Below are 14,344 nucleotides of genomic sequence, written 5' to 3'. Positions count from 1 at the left end.
CAAAAAAACAAAAAAAAAACCCCAACAACAAAAACTCCTTCCTTGTTGGTTTTAAACTGTCCAATGCGGTTTTTCTCGTTTCGGTGGGACTCCTCTGTGGGCTGGCTCACACCCGCCCACCAGCCAGGCTACCAGACTGGGGTGCAGGTGCCCGCCCACCTGACAGGCTGCCTTTGTCCCACGGGATCTGGTACTGTCCTGTGGCTGGGTGAGAAGCAAGTCAAGCTGCCTTCGTGGGAGAACACCTCAGTCCACTTTCCAGTAAAAACTTCTCCAGAAAGCGTGCCTCTCAGCCCAGCCCAATCCCCAACCTGACTGGTTAGGACAATGCTCCTCTCAAATTTCCTGGGCTGGCAGGCTGGTGGGCTGGTGACCACAGAGATCGCAACTGAACACGGCCCCCTGTCCTTGCCACCCTCCCTGCACACCTAGGCAGACAGGTCTCTGCCACCCAGCCCTGCCTAGATGGTGAGGGAGGGAGCCAGCTCTTCCAGGAACCCCGCAGCCGGCCCAATGCTCCACTGGGTGCTGGTCTCCGTGGCACTGGCCACAGACAGAAGCCTCTACACTCCTAACACAGCGGCAGTGACGGCTCTGAGGTGTTTTGGGCTGGCCCAGGGCAGCCGGTCCTGCCACTGCCGCTTTTGTCTTTACTCACAGTTGCCAGGCTCCGATGAGTTCTCCGTGGCAGATGCCCTTGTCGCTGGGCACAGACGGAAGGAAGCCTCTGGGCTCCAACAGCTGCGGCAGCCGTGGCTCCGAGGTCTTTACGCGCCGGCTAATGGCTGCCGCCGGTCGGCCGCCTCCGTCCTTACTTGCGTCCCTGAGACCCCAAGGACCTCTAGCTGTCTGGTTCGTCACTATCTCTGGTCTCTTATTTTCATAAATGCTGGGGAATTGTTGGTTGGGGAATTGATTGCGCTGTTCTTCTGTAAATCTGCCAGGATTTTCCCCCAAGTGTAGGAGAACTGCAGTCGATCCGTCCTACTCCGCCGCCATTTTCTCTCTCCTCTTTTTAAATTTTTTAACAATTTTTTTTATTCTGGCTTCTCTTGGCTTCAAGGTGATTGTGGACATATCTTCCCAAGTCACATTCAATGACATCATGCTGGTTGACTGCAATCACCCGTGATCAGAATAAGTATACTATGAAAATTCCCATGTGCTACAAAGAAAAAGTTCAACCAAGAAGAGAGAGACTTTTAAAAAATACATTTAAAGCACTCTACTTCTTTTAAAAAATTTATTTATTTCTAGAGAGAGGGGAAGGGTGGGAGGAATATCAGTGTGTGGTTGCCAATCACGTGGCCCCCACTGGGGAACGGGCCCACATCCCAGGCATGTGCCCTGACTGAGAATCAAACAGACGACACTTCAGGTCGCAGCCCACACTCAATCCACTGAGCTATACCAGCTAGGGCCTAAAGCACTCTACTTTGTTTAAAATGTGGGGATATTTCTAGCAATGGGTCCTGCATTAATACTTCATCTACTTCTCATATTAATATCAATATTTTATATGTGTAGACATGGGTGCATATATAGATATGAATCTAGATATAGGTATTACTATAGTATATCTAGTAAAGCTGTGGCTTTTCTCATGTGAGGTTTTACATGACATTGTTTTCCATCACTTTAGATATTTCTGTGTCCAAATTGTCAATGAGGTGTCCTTTTGTCAATGGTGTATTTAAAGTTGGATTTTGTTTTTTTATATGCAGCAACAATTGTTATTTCTGGAGCTATTTCTCTATTTCTCTATCTAAAGTAATCATAATATATTTAAATTTATACTTTCCCCATAACTGTGGGATACACCTGTTTCACATTTATTCTCTCTTGTCTTCCTCACTTTTGAATAATTATATATATTTTGAAATTTCATTATCCCTCTATTAACATATAAATCATACATTGTTATTTTATAATTCTGTTCTGTGCTGTATGCAGAGATTACTTCTTACTTCCTTTTTAGTTTTTAAGTAAAGTTTAATATATAAACATGAAATTGACTGCTTTATCCTTCTATTATACACAATTCAGTGTCAATTACAAGACTCATCACTGATATCTCATTTTAGGACCCCTGAAGAAAACTCTTCAGAGCATCAATGAAACTGAGTAATTTACAACTGTCAAAAAATGAAAACGCAGATATCTATGAATCAATAGGGAGAAACATCTGGATATACTGTTAAATAGAAACAAGCAATGTGCCAAAGGGCACTTAGAGCATTGAAATTTTTCTAAAAATTAAGAAGAAATAAAATACACATATGTCTGCCCATTTGAGCAAAAAGAAACACAGGAAGAATAAATCAGACTAATCAAATGGTTTACCCAGAGAAGGTGGACAGAAGAGATGGGAGATGAACATAATTATTAGCAGAGTTAAGACTATGTTCTCTCTCTTTTTCAACTAGAAAATAAATAGAAGAGGTGGTGCATGAAGCAAAATAGAATGATGAAGACAAATGAATCCAACTGTATAAATTAATACCATAATTAGATTAAAGAGGGAAATAATGTAAGTACCCTAGTAGTTCTTGAACCCCAAATTTTGTCTAAACTCATGCATTAAAAAAAAGCCTAGAAACAAATTCTTAAGCTGTAGTTAGTGTGTCATTAACAGTGTCATGTATGAGTTCAAGATGCTGAACTACTTCCCACGTGTTCAAACATTTAGCAAATGAGTAAACAACGAGGAAAAGGGAGTGACTCCTCACTCTCACAGGAAAGTTACTATGGACGTAGGAAAGGAGAAGCTGCAAAGGACTCTTGGGAGTTAAACTAGAATTGGATATCTGTTCAAGATAATGGGTTTTAGCCCTGGCTGGCATAGCTCAGTGAATTGAGCGTGGGCCTTCGAACCAGAGGATCGTGGTTCGAAGATTCCCAGAGGATTCGATTCCCAGTCAGGGCACATGCCTGGGTTGCAGGCCGGTTCCCTGCAGGCCAACTCCCAGCAGGGGACGCACGAAAGGCAACCATACATTGATGTTTCTCTCCCTCTCTCCTTCCCCTCTAAAGATAAATAAATAAATAAAATCTTAAAAAAAAAGATAATCGGTTTTAAAAATTATAAATAGATGAAAACACATATAAATACACACACAGACACACACTGTTCCCATCCCTCATTCTTCCTGCCCCACTCCTGACTCATCCTGACATGTAAACACTGCTTTAGGCTTTGCTATCTAGTTCTTACTTTCTGTGTTCCTTTTATATATATTCTCTCCTTGACTTCTCTGATATAATTTAGAACCTTTGGAAACAATAAACATACCTAGAGATTAAAAATGAATAACAATAGTAATGGATTATAACTCAGAGAATAATAAGTAAAAATCCATGAGTTCTTTATGATATATAGAAATAGAAAACAAATGAGTGGGGAATAACGGTAACTTCCTTCTTATAAGAGACCACAATTAATAAACACAGGATACAAGATACTATTTGTAAAATTACCATTCGAGCACCACATTTGTGATAATCTTGTCATATAAGAATCACCAATGAGATCAAGATGGTGGCATAGGTAAACACAGTTCTCCTCCTTGCACCACCACATCAAAATTACAACTTAACGATAGAACAACCATCACCCAAAACTGTCAGGAATTGAGTTGAGTGGAAACCCGAAAACTACAGAGTCAAAGGAATAACATCCATCCAGACTAGAATAAGAGGCAGTGATGTAGAAAAGGCTCTGGCCACATCCACATTGATAGATAATGATTTGAGAGGAATATCTCGGGAGCAAGGAGTCCCAGCCCCCAAACAGCCCCCGCCCAGAGTTCCAGTGCCAGGAAGACAAGGCTCCATGAGTTCCGTCTGCAAAAAGCACTGCACATTGAGTTGAGGGAAGAAACTTATAGAGTTCCAAGCACTTCCTCTTAAAGAAAACACATACAGATATAGGTTCACTCTCTCTGGGCTCCAGCACCCGTTTAGCACTTTGACAGGCACCAGTGGCATACTGGGAGAAATTGATGTGTCTGGCATCAAAGTGAGAGCTCAGGAACAGTTTTCTTTCAGACAAAAAGTCAGGAAGAGGCCACTGTCCCTTTGCTGAATCCTCCCTCCACAAAGCCACACAGCTCACTCCTGGGTGCCATATCTGAGACTCCATCAACCTGCCTTACACTGTTTACTCTGCCCTAGAGATCCCCTGACACTCTGTCTCACCCAACTTATGGGCTCAACCAAACTGCTAACAGTGGCTTTTCCATAGGAATGGCTGGTCTTGCCTCATGCTTCACAACTTCCTAATCATTTGAAAAAAGCAACAGACATCTTCAGGGAGCCACCAAGACCCGCATACCTCTTGCTAAGCAGCCCAAGGCCTGGCACTAGCAGCAGTCAGCCTTGATTCAGAGATCACCTTTGCCTGGGAAGCTCCAAGCCCAGCACAGGTAGTAGTCATCTCAAATTGCATTATACCTCCTGCACAGTAGCTTCAGGCAGAACACAGGAGGCAGCTAAGCTTGTCTTGCACCACATGAGAAACCTCAGAGCCTATGCATCCAGTGGACAGCTACAGACCATGTCAGAGCACCATGTCCTTGCTCCTGCACAGCTGCTCCTCCACACAGGGTGGAGGTTGGTGGTAAGTGATCACAGCCAATCCTTGCAGGTGACTGGCCTGCATAAATCATTCCCATTAACCTGCCAGCAACAACCAAGGCTCATCTAGAAGAAGAGAGTATACTCAGCCCATAGGAAGGGCACACCTCAAGTACCCATCTCGGGTGACAGGGGAAGCTGTGCTACCGGACCCTACAGGACATCTACAACATTAAGCCACTCTACCAAGACAGGGAGTCATAGCAGCTCTACCTAACATATGGAAACAAACACATGGAGGTTGCCAAAATGAGTAGACAAACAAGGCCCAAATCAAAGAACAGAATAAAACTCCAGGAAAAGAACTAAACAAAATGGAGATAAGCACTCTGTCGGATGTAGAGTTCAAAATACTGGTTATAAGGCTGCTCAAGGAAGTTAGGAAAGACTTCAACAGAATAAAAAAGATCCAGTCTGAAACAAAGGATACACTAACTGAAATAAAGGACAATTTTCAGGGAAATAACAGCAGGGTGGATGACACTGAGAATCCAATCAGTGATTTAGAACTTAGGGAAACAAAAAACAACAAGAAGAAAAAGGAATACAAAAATAAACTGAGGATACTTTAAGGGGCCTCAGCAGCAACCTGAAATGCTCCAACATTCATATGTGGGATGCCAGAAGAAGCGATAAAACAAGAAGTTGAAAATCTATTTGAAAAAAAAATAATGAAAAAGAACTTCCATTGTTTGGTAAAGGAAATATATGCCAGTCTGAGAAGAACAAACAGTACCAAACATGATAGACACAAAGAGGCCCACTCAAAGACACATCATCATTAAAGTGCCAAAGCTTAAATATAAAGGGAGAATCTTAAAAGCAGCAAGAGAAAAGCAGGCAGTTACCTACAAAGGAGTTCCCATAAGACTATCAACTGATTTATCAAAAGAAACTTTGCAGGCTAGCAGGGATTGGCAAGAATACTCAAAGTCAATAAAAGCAGGGTCCTACAGCCAACATTGCTCTACCCACCAAAGTCATCATTTAGAATCAAAAGGCAGATAAATAGCTTCCCAGACCGAAAAAAACTAAAGGAATTCTTCATCACCAAGCCATTATTATATGAAATGTTGAAAAGACTTATTTAAGAAAAAGAAGGGAGGAACTATGAACAACAAAATGGCAATAAATACATATCTATCAACAATTGAATGTGAAAACCAGACTAGCTAAACAAATACAGGAGAGATAGTATAATGGATATGAAGAATGTGCTGATGATTGTCAGTTGGGAGGGGAGTGTTGGGAAATGGGTGAAGAGGTGAGAGAATTGGGTACTAAGAGGTAGTGACAGAATAGTGATGGGGATGTAAGGAAAGGAAATGGAGCAGCCAAAGAATTTATATGCATGATCCATGGATCTGAACAATGGAGTGGGGATGGCCTGAGGGAGTAGGGGGTTCTGGGTGGAGGTGGCAAAATAGGGAAAAGTTGGGACAACTGTAAGAGCATAATCAAAGAATGTAATTTACAAAAAAGAAGTAAAAAGAGAATCACCAATGGATATTAAACATAGTGTCTGAAATGCTAATAAGGAAAAAATTATGTTTATATACCATCAAAAAATCTACTCAAGTGATACCTATTAACAACCGGGTTAAAGTATTAACTATAGCCCTGGCTGCACTGGCTCCGGGGATTGAGGGCAGGCCTCCAAACCAGAGGATCAAGGTTTGATTCCCTGTCAGGGCACATGTCTGGGTTACAGGCCAGTTCCCAGCAGGGGACACACGAGAGGCAAACATACATTGATATTTTTCTCCCTCTCTCCTTCCCTTCCCCTCTATACATGAATAAATAAAGCCTTTAAAAATATTAACTATAAAACACTGATAACTTTATAAAAGAACCTGGTAGATACCACCACCGTATATTGATCAAGGATTGAAACACTAACAAATGAAAAAATTAATATCATATGTCTCCTTATAATGGGCAGTGTGGTATACCTGGTGAAAATCTAAGCATGAAACATACATACATACATACATGTGTTTACCATGGAAAGTAAACACAGTAAAACATTAAACATTGGGGAATCAGGGTAGGGCCTTTCCAGGGTTCTTGACATCAGTTTTATAACATTTCTGTATCTTTAATATCATTTCCAAATTAAAAGTTGAAAACTCCTTTGTCCCAGGTGGCACATGTCCAAGAATAAAAAAGTCCAGGCATCACTGGAATTGGGGATGCTGTCCCCCAGGACTCTAGTACCTCTGGCTCTTAGACACCCAGCTCCCCAAAGGGCAAGCAGAATTAGCCAGAAGATTGGGGACTGGGTGTCAGTGTCTCATTAGTAGGGGTTATCTGTTGAGTCGCTTTTCTGGAGCTGCTTAAACAAAATGGAAGTCTGTAGAAGTGCCAAGCCTCAGATGTTTCCAATTGTGTCCATGTTAGGACTCCTGAGGAAAACCTGAGGAGCTGGGCAACAGTCTGGAGCAGAAGGTGTCTCAACTCACCAAAGATGAGCACAGGTCAGAGAGGCTGGATATCTGCACTGATGGATAGATCTGCCTGTGTGATGGTTGATTCATGGATGAGACTCTAAGTTCGTGATTGTGTGTGTGTCTCTGTAAGTCTTCAGGTACTGTATATGCTTGTGTACATTGTGATTGATAGTTGCATTTGTGTGCACATATGTGTGTACAGGTATCTGACTCACAGCCTGACTCTTCCTGAATCAGACCTAACCTGGCCTCATTTTAGCCCATGGACACCAAGTTATAGGCCTCTTCCCTGTGATTAGGGACTCCTGATTCATGCCTGTGACTGAAAGTACTTGCATCACGGCTGATCATTGGAGGTGGCATTGTAGGCTCTGGTGCCGGGCAAGAAGTTGCCTGACCTCACAGTAGCCAAGGTCAGGTGAGAGAAGGGTCACGCCTCTGCTCAGCAGCATGTGCTGGTGCATATGTGGGCTGTATCTGTGGGTGACACACTGGTGTGTGAGAGAAGCTGTATTGTTTGTTTTTCTCTGTATATTGGCTTGTTGTATGACCATGTGAATGGCATTGTCATTTACCATGTACACACTACGTTGTGGTGGTTTAATGAGTGCCCCTGTGACTGAATACGCTAACCTACCCCATGCTGATTGCCTTCCCCCAGGAAGAAGATGGGTCAGAAGGGCAGATGCATGCTCTCATTTTTAATAAGAAGGTATGTGCTGCTTGTGTGGTATGTTCTTAGGTGTGAATATGTGCGGTTAATGTGTGTTTCTTGTGTGATATTTTTTGTTTGCGGCCATCTGTGTTTCTGGTGACCTGTGTATAGTGTTAGTGTATATGTGGTGAGCTGTTTACTGGGTGTGTCATGACTCAGCTGTGTTGATGTGCATTGTGAGTGTGTTTGCAGGTGATTGGCCCATCAATGTTTGTTGTGTATGTCTCATTTGTGTATTTCTGATGACTTGTATGCATGTGCATGTATGTTTATAAGCTCTCCTTCCCTTACGGTGGCAACTTGATAACGGGTAAGTAATATTCACAAATCAGCACTGTGTGTGTGTGAGCTGCATCGATGACCTCAATTTTTCTTTAAGTGCTCTCATCCTGGGGCACTGTTAGCTGAGAGAACTGAACTCCAAAACACATTCTGTGTCTGGAAATGGACCTGCTGTCATATTCATGTACCTGAGTGTGACTGAATTGCAAATGAGAATTTGCAACTCTTTATTTTTACTTAACATCCCAAGCCGAAGACAATCTGGGCATCCAGCTGTGAGAAGTTTGGGGCAGAATGACCTTCAAATAGTGGTGACCTTGGAAAGTTATTTAAATCCTTGGCCTCAGTTTACCTCTATAAAATGGAAAGGATTACACTTCCTTGTGAATCATAGAGAGGACTTCAGTAATTGTTTATTGTGTAAAATTTAATATGTATTGGAGAAGTTTTCTCACCTGAAATGTATACAAATGTGAAGGAACAAAATTAGTAAGGAGACTGAGAGAATTTTGTACAAATTTGAGTCCTTACAGTTCTAAAATAATATATTGTGCTTGGCTCCCTAGGCAACAAGTTGGAAGTTTCCATTTGAAGTGGTTTAGAGCATGGGTGCTGATTAAATGGATACATTTCACTGAACCCCATGAAGCAGCTAGTACTTGGTAATTGTAATGTATAGGAAATTATAACACATATATGTCATTTATATATTATATATCACATGTAATATAAACACAGATACACACAACTATGTACCATTCTGCCCGCCACTGTGCTGCTCTGTGTCCACAGAGTTTATGTTTCTATTTCTTAAAAGCTGAAATAGGTGAAAGACCACAAATTCTTACTGCAGCTGTGAAGTGGTTGTACTATCTGGGAATGTAAGGCTGATTAGTGGATATAACTAGGGAACACCAGTGAAGTCCTCAGTCCAGTACCCAAATATTCACCAAAATGTTCAGCACTGTTATGAGAGGCAGTTTGTGGACTTTTCTGGTTTCAGAGCTATTGTGGCATCAAGTGGCTTTAAAAGTTCACCAGTTCCTAGAGTGTCTCTGAGGTTACAGCTGTAGGTCAATGGGACTTGGCAAGTTTACAGGCAGAGTGTCACATTGTTACAACATCTCTTCAGTGTTGGAGTCTCATATTTACTCAAGGAAGACACAACTGATCCCAGTTTTCAGGGCTCATCTTCCAACTCTGGGGCAGTGAGTTGTGTGTTCACAGGACCGGTGTACAAATTATCTCTCCATGCTCCATGAGCTGTAAACTCTTAGAAATGGGCATCTTGCTTTTCTTGTTTACTGTAGCATCTGAGTCCTTAGTAGAGGTCCTGACACAGACTCTGTGTTCAATAAGTAATGGCTACAGGAAACAGTGAACACCTCCTGCTTCTGTGTAATGAGGTCTCATTGGCTGCTAATGAGTTTCAATGATTTCCAGGAAGCAGACTGGGATACTGTGACGATGCATACTTTTAGTAATACAAAAAATTAGTATTAGTAATATGTGGCCATCTGTCACCCCCCTACACTACACCACCATTTATAAGGTTTTAAATAAAATTTCATGATTTTCACAGAAAACTACAGTATGAGATGTGATGGTCCTGGTTATATTTCCAGGATTTTGAGAGTTTCAAACCTTCCTCATGTCCAGCAGAGAGATGAGCAGCGTGAGGCCTGGGAACCAGAGCAGCATGTCCAAGTTCCTCCTCCTGGGGCTCCCCATCCCTCCAGGGCAGCAGGGCCTGTTCTTTGCCCTGTTCCTGGGCATGTACCTGACCACAGGGCTGGGCAACCTGCTCATCATCCTGATCATCAGGCTGGACTCTCGTGTGCACACGCCAATGTACTTCTTTCTCAGCCACTTGGCCTTCTCTGACATTTGTCTGTCATCTGTCACTGTTCCTAAGACACTAATGAATATGCACACACAGCAACAATCCATTCCCTGTGTGGGATTCATTTCTCAGTTGTATTGTTTCATAGTTTTTGGTGGTCTTGACAATTTACTTCTCGCCATCATGGCATATGACAGGTATGTGGCCATCTGTCACCCTCTACACTACATCACCATCATGAGGGAGGGGCTGTGTGCACTGTTGGTGGCTGGATCCTGGATCATTTCCTGTGGCAGTGCTCTCTTGCACACCATCCTCTTGGTCCAACTGTCCTTCTGTGCCAACAATGTCATCAACCACTTCTGTGACCTCACTGTGCTCCTGATACTCAGCTGCTCAGACATCTCCCTCAATGAGCTGGTCCTCTTTGCTGAGGGAGGAGTGCTTTCTGTCCTGCCTTTGGCTAGTATTCTGGGCTCATATATCTGTATAGGAACCATCATCCTGAAGGCTCCCTCCACTAAGAGATTCTTGAAAGCCTTTTCTACCTTTCGCTCCCATCTCCTTGTGGTGTCTTTATTCTATGGGACGCTTGTTGGTGTTGACTTAGTTTCCTCATCATGGGGTTCCAAAGACATAATTGCTCTGGTCATGTATACAGTAGTTACCCCCATGCTGAACCCCTTCATCTACAGCCTGAGGGACAGAGATATAAAGCAGGCCTTAGAATGTTTGTCAATTGGGTTAAAGAAGTTAATATGTCAATGAGGTCCTGTTTGCTACTTGGATTGTTTAGGAATAATTCTTTATTCCTAAATAATATTTTTCAGTTGTTCATAATCTTTTATAAGGTATGTGCAAAATCTTTTGCAAACTCTGTTGCAGAATTTTAACTATGAATTTGTCTTTTTTTCCACTGAGGTATGTCAGTTTCTGCTTATCTATTTTTACACTGTGTTATAAAGACATACTGATTTAGTGTCATAATCTGCTACTAATGAACTTACCTTTGTTTTGAACTGACCTTATGCTGGCTTTTGTCAGCTTCAGATTCATTGTTCACATGTCTTCCCAACTCACATTCAATGACATCATGCCTGCTGACTGCAATCAACCATGATCACACTAATTATACTATGAAAATTCACATGTGCTGGAGGAGGGTTAAGATGGCAACAGAGTAGCACTTAGGGAACCCAGCTCTCCTGCATCTGGTGGAAAATCCGGGCAGATCTACGGAAGAATAGCATAATCAACCAACAGTTCCCCAACATTTATGAAAATAGGAGACCAGAGAGTGTAACGGAGGAACCAAACAGTGGCAGGTCGGCAAGGAATCCAGAAGGCCAGTGAAGACAAAAGCGGCTGAGCGCCCTCGGGAGGCCGCGGGCTGCGCCCGGGCCGGGCGCTCCCAGGGCAGACGAACTCTGGTGGAGCGTGAGTACCAACGAGAATTGGCGCGCAATGGGGGCTGGCACCATCGGGGGGAAACAGGAGCCCCGTCTGAATCCAGGGCCGGGGCGCCGGTGATGGGGTGAACGCTGGAGGGCCGTCATCCGGTGGACCGGCAGCGCACTCCTCGGGAGAGAACTGACTCTCCCCTCCCTGCGGGCTTGGGTTAACGTAGAGGGTGGCAACTGGGGACACTGCGGTCACCAGCCCGCCAGCCTGTCAGCCCGAGGGATTTAAGAAGGACTCTGTCATTGCTGGTCTTTTGGGATTGGGCTGGGCTGAGAGACAGGCTTTGTGGAGAAGTCTCTGTTGGGAAAGCCTGGGTCCCGCGGAGAAGGACGGTGCCGGATACCTCGGGACACAGGCAGCCTCACGGGGCTGTGCGGGACCACAGACCAATCAGCAGACTGCTAGTGAACGCCTGCAAACCTGCCCTCAGAGATGGGACAACCAGAAAAACCGGTTTGGACAGTTTGAAACCAACAAAGGAAGGGTGCTTCCTTTTTTTTTTCTTTTTGCCTCCTTCTCTAGTGCGTGTGTGTGTGTTTTCCATTCCCCCTTTTTTTCTTTCTTTTTTTCTTTTTTCTTTTTCTCTCCCAACCTCTTTTGTAATTAATCTTATATATTGTAAACTGTATTGTTGCTCTATCTTTCAATACTCTGTCCCTCATTTCTTTTCCTTTTTGTCCGGTTTTAGTCCTTCTGTTCTTCCCAAATTTTCCACTTATTCCCCTTTTCTCCTGACTTTTGCATGTGTGTGTGTGTGTGTGTGTGTGTCAGATTGTTTGTGCGCTGCGTAGTTGTCTTTTGAGGTGTATTATTATTATTTTTGTATTATTCTTACTCCTTTTTTCATTTCAAGAATATCTTTGTATCCCACCTCTTTCTGTACAGGTTTTTTAATCCTGGCTGGGTATACTGTACTACCTGACAGGTTCCCACTGCTCTTTCCTCCACAGTGTTTTGCTGATTTTCTATACTTCACGTGCTTTCCTTTGCTATACTACCCAAGCTCTATAACCCCCATTTAGACAGATCACATAAAATTTATCACTTGAGTGTTCCTCTAATATTAGGGTAAATAAGGGCTGTTCTGTGCAACAGTAATTCTTCATAACACATCTCTCGGACCTTAGACCACCTTACAGGTGTCTCACTTCTATTACTCTATTTACTGAAGCGCTACACCCAGTTATTAACCTGTACTGTCACCTTACCTCAAATCTGACCACCCGCAACCACACTGCTTTCTAGATACAACTCACAAGCCCCACTTCTTAACAAGACACTTAACTTATGCCCGCCCTTTCCTAAAAGTGGTAAGCTGGGTTGAAGAGCATGGTTAACTCTATACATAGCCAAGAGATTGTCTATTTCTTCTCTGCCCACTGTGTCTGTAAATAACATAAAATAACCCTCTGCTATCATAAATCATTTTGCCTCCCCCACAACTGATCACACACGCACAATAAGGAAAGGAGTTGGTGGAAGCGGAGAACAACAAGATACCTGCAGAAGACTGCACCAGTGACTTTCACAGGTATCCTACCACAGAAGTTCACACCATAAACCCAGCGAACCAGAACAGATCAATTTAAGAAGTGGAGGCCAACAAGAAGAGTATCACAAACAATGGGAAGACAAAGAAACAATCCTCAAATGAAAGAAAAAGAGGAAACCTCAGAAAGAATATTAGATGAAATAGAGGTGAGTCAACTATCAGATGTGGAATTCAAAGCACTGGTTATCAGGAAATTCAAAGAGCTAACAATGAATTACCAGAAACTACAGGGGAGCTACAGTGAACTCTCTGCAAACTATACCAACATGAAAAAGGAAATGGAAACCATCAGTAAAGGCCAAGAGGAAATGAAGAATACAATTTCTGAATTGAAGAACACAGTAGAAGGTATGAAGAATAGAATTGATATGGTGGAAGATCACATAAGTGAGATTGAAGACAGGTTAGAAAAAATCTCCCAGACGGAACAAGTAAGGGAAAAGAGAATCAGAAAAAATGAAGAGAATTTAAGAGAAATGCAAGACAACATGAAACGTAATAATATCCAAATAATAGGAATTCCAGAAGGAGAGGAAGAGAAACAAGGGATAGAAGACCTACTTGAAAGACTAATAACGGAAAATTTTCCTAAGTTGAGGAGAGATAAAGTCGCATGGATCCAGGAATCACAGAGAGTCCCCAGCAGGTGGAACCCAAAGAGGCCTACTGCAAGACACATCATCATTAAAATGGCAAACCTCCAAGACAAAGAGAAAATCCTAAAGGCAGCAAGGGAGAAAAAAAGTGACATACAAGGGGGTCCCAATAAGGCTGGCTACTGACTTCTCAATGGAAACATTCCAAGCAAGAAGAGAATGGCAAGAAATATTCCAAGCAATGAGAAACAGAGGCCTATAACCAAGGCTACTGTACCCAGCAAGGCTCTCAATCAAGATAGACGGCCAAATAAAGAGCTTCCAAGACAAAAGAAGTCTAAAAGAATACGCTTCCACCAAACCACCTCTACAAGAATTACTAAAAGGGCTGCTTTAAGGAAAGGAAGGAAAAGAGAGAGACAGAGAGGAACACAGGTACATAAATGGCAATGAATAAGTACATTTCAATAATAACCTTAAATGTAAATGGATTAAATGAACCAATTAAAAGACACAGAATAGCTGAATGGATAAGAAAGCATGACCCACACATATGCTGCCTACAAGAGACCCACCTCAGGTCAAAAGACCATCACAGACTAAAGGTGAAAGGATGGAAACAAATTTTCCAAGCAAATGGACAAGAAAAAAAAGCCGGGGTAGCAATTCTCATATCAGACAAAATAGACTTCAAAAACAGGGCCATAAAGAGAGACCCAGAAGGTCACTTCATATTGCTCAAGGGAAGAATCCAGCAAGAAGACATTAACATCGTAAATATATATGCACCCAACATAGGAGCACCCAAAT

At 42.7% G+C, this 14,344-nt stretch overlaps 1 protein-coding gene across 1 annotated transcript; it reads left to right on the top strand.

The window, feature by feature from the left end:
* The first annotated feature begins 9,748 nt into the window (after nucleotides 1-9,748).
* On the top strand, nucleotides 9,749-10,693 carry LOC118995931 (olfactory receptor 1J4-like). Its single transcript, XM_037059057.1, has one exon. The coding sequence runs from the start codon at nucleotides 9,749-9,751 to the stop codon at nucleotides 10,691-10,693; it is 945 nt and encodes a 314-aa protein (XP_036914952.1).
* The last annotated feature ends 3,651 nt before the right edge of the window (nucleotides 10,694-14,344 follow it).

Source organism: Sturnira hondurensis, unplaced genomic scaffold (genome assembly GCF_014824575.4).
Source record: "Sturnira hondurensis isolate 20B ecotype Veracruz unplaced genomic scaffold, ASM1482457v3 Scaffold0010448, whole genome shotgun sequence".
In the NCBI taxonomy this organism is placed as follows: domain Eukaryota; kingdom Metazoa; phylum Chordata; class Mammalia; order Chiroptera; family Phyllostomidae; genus Sturnira; species Sturnira hondurensis.
This window is presented reverse-complemented; position numbering and strand designations above follow the sequence as displayed.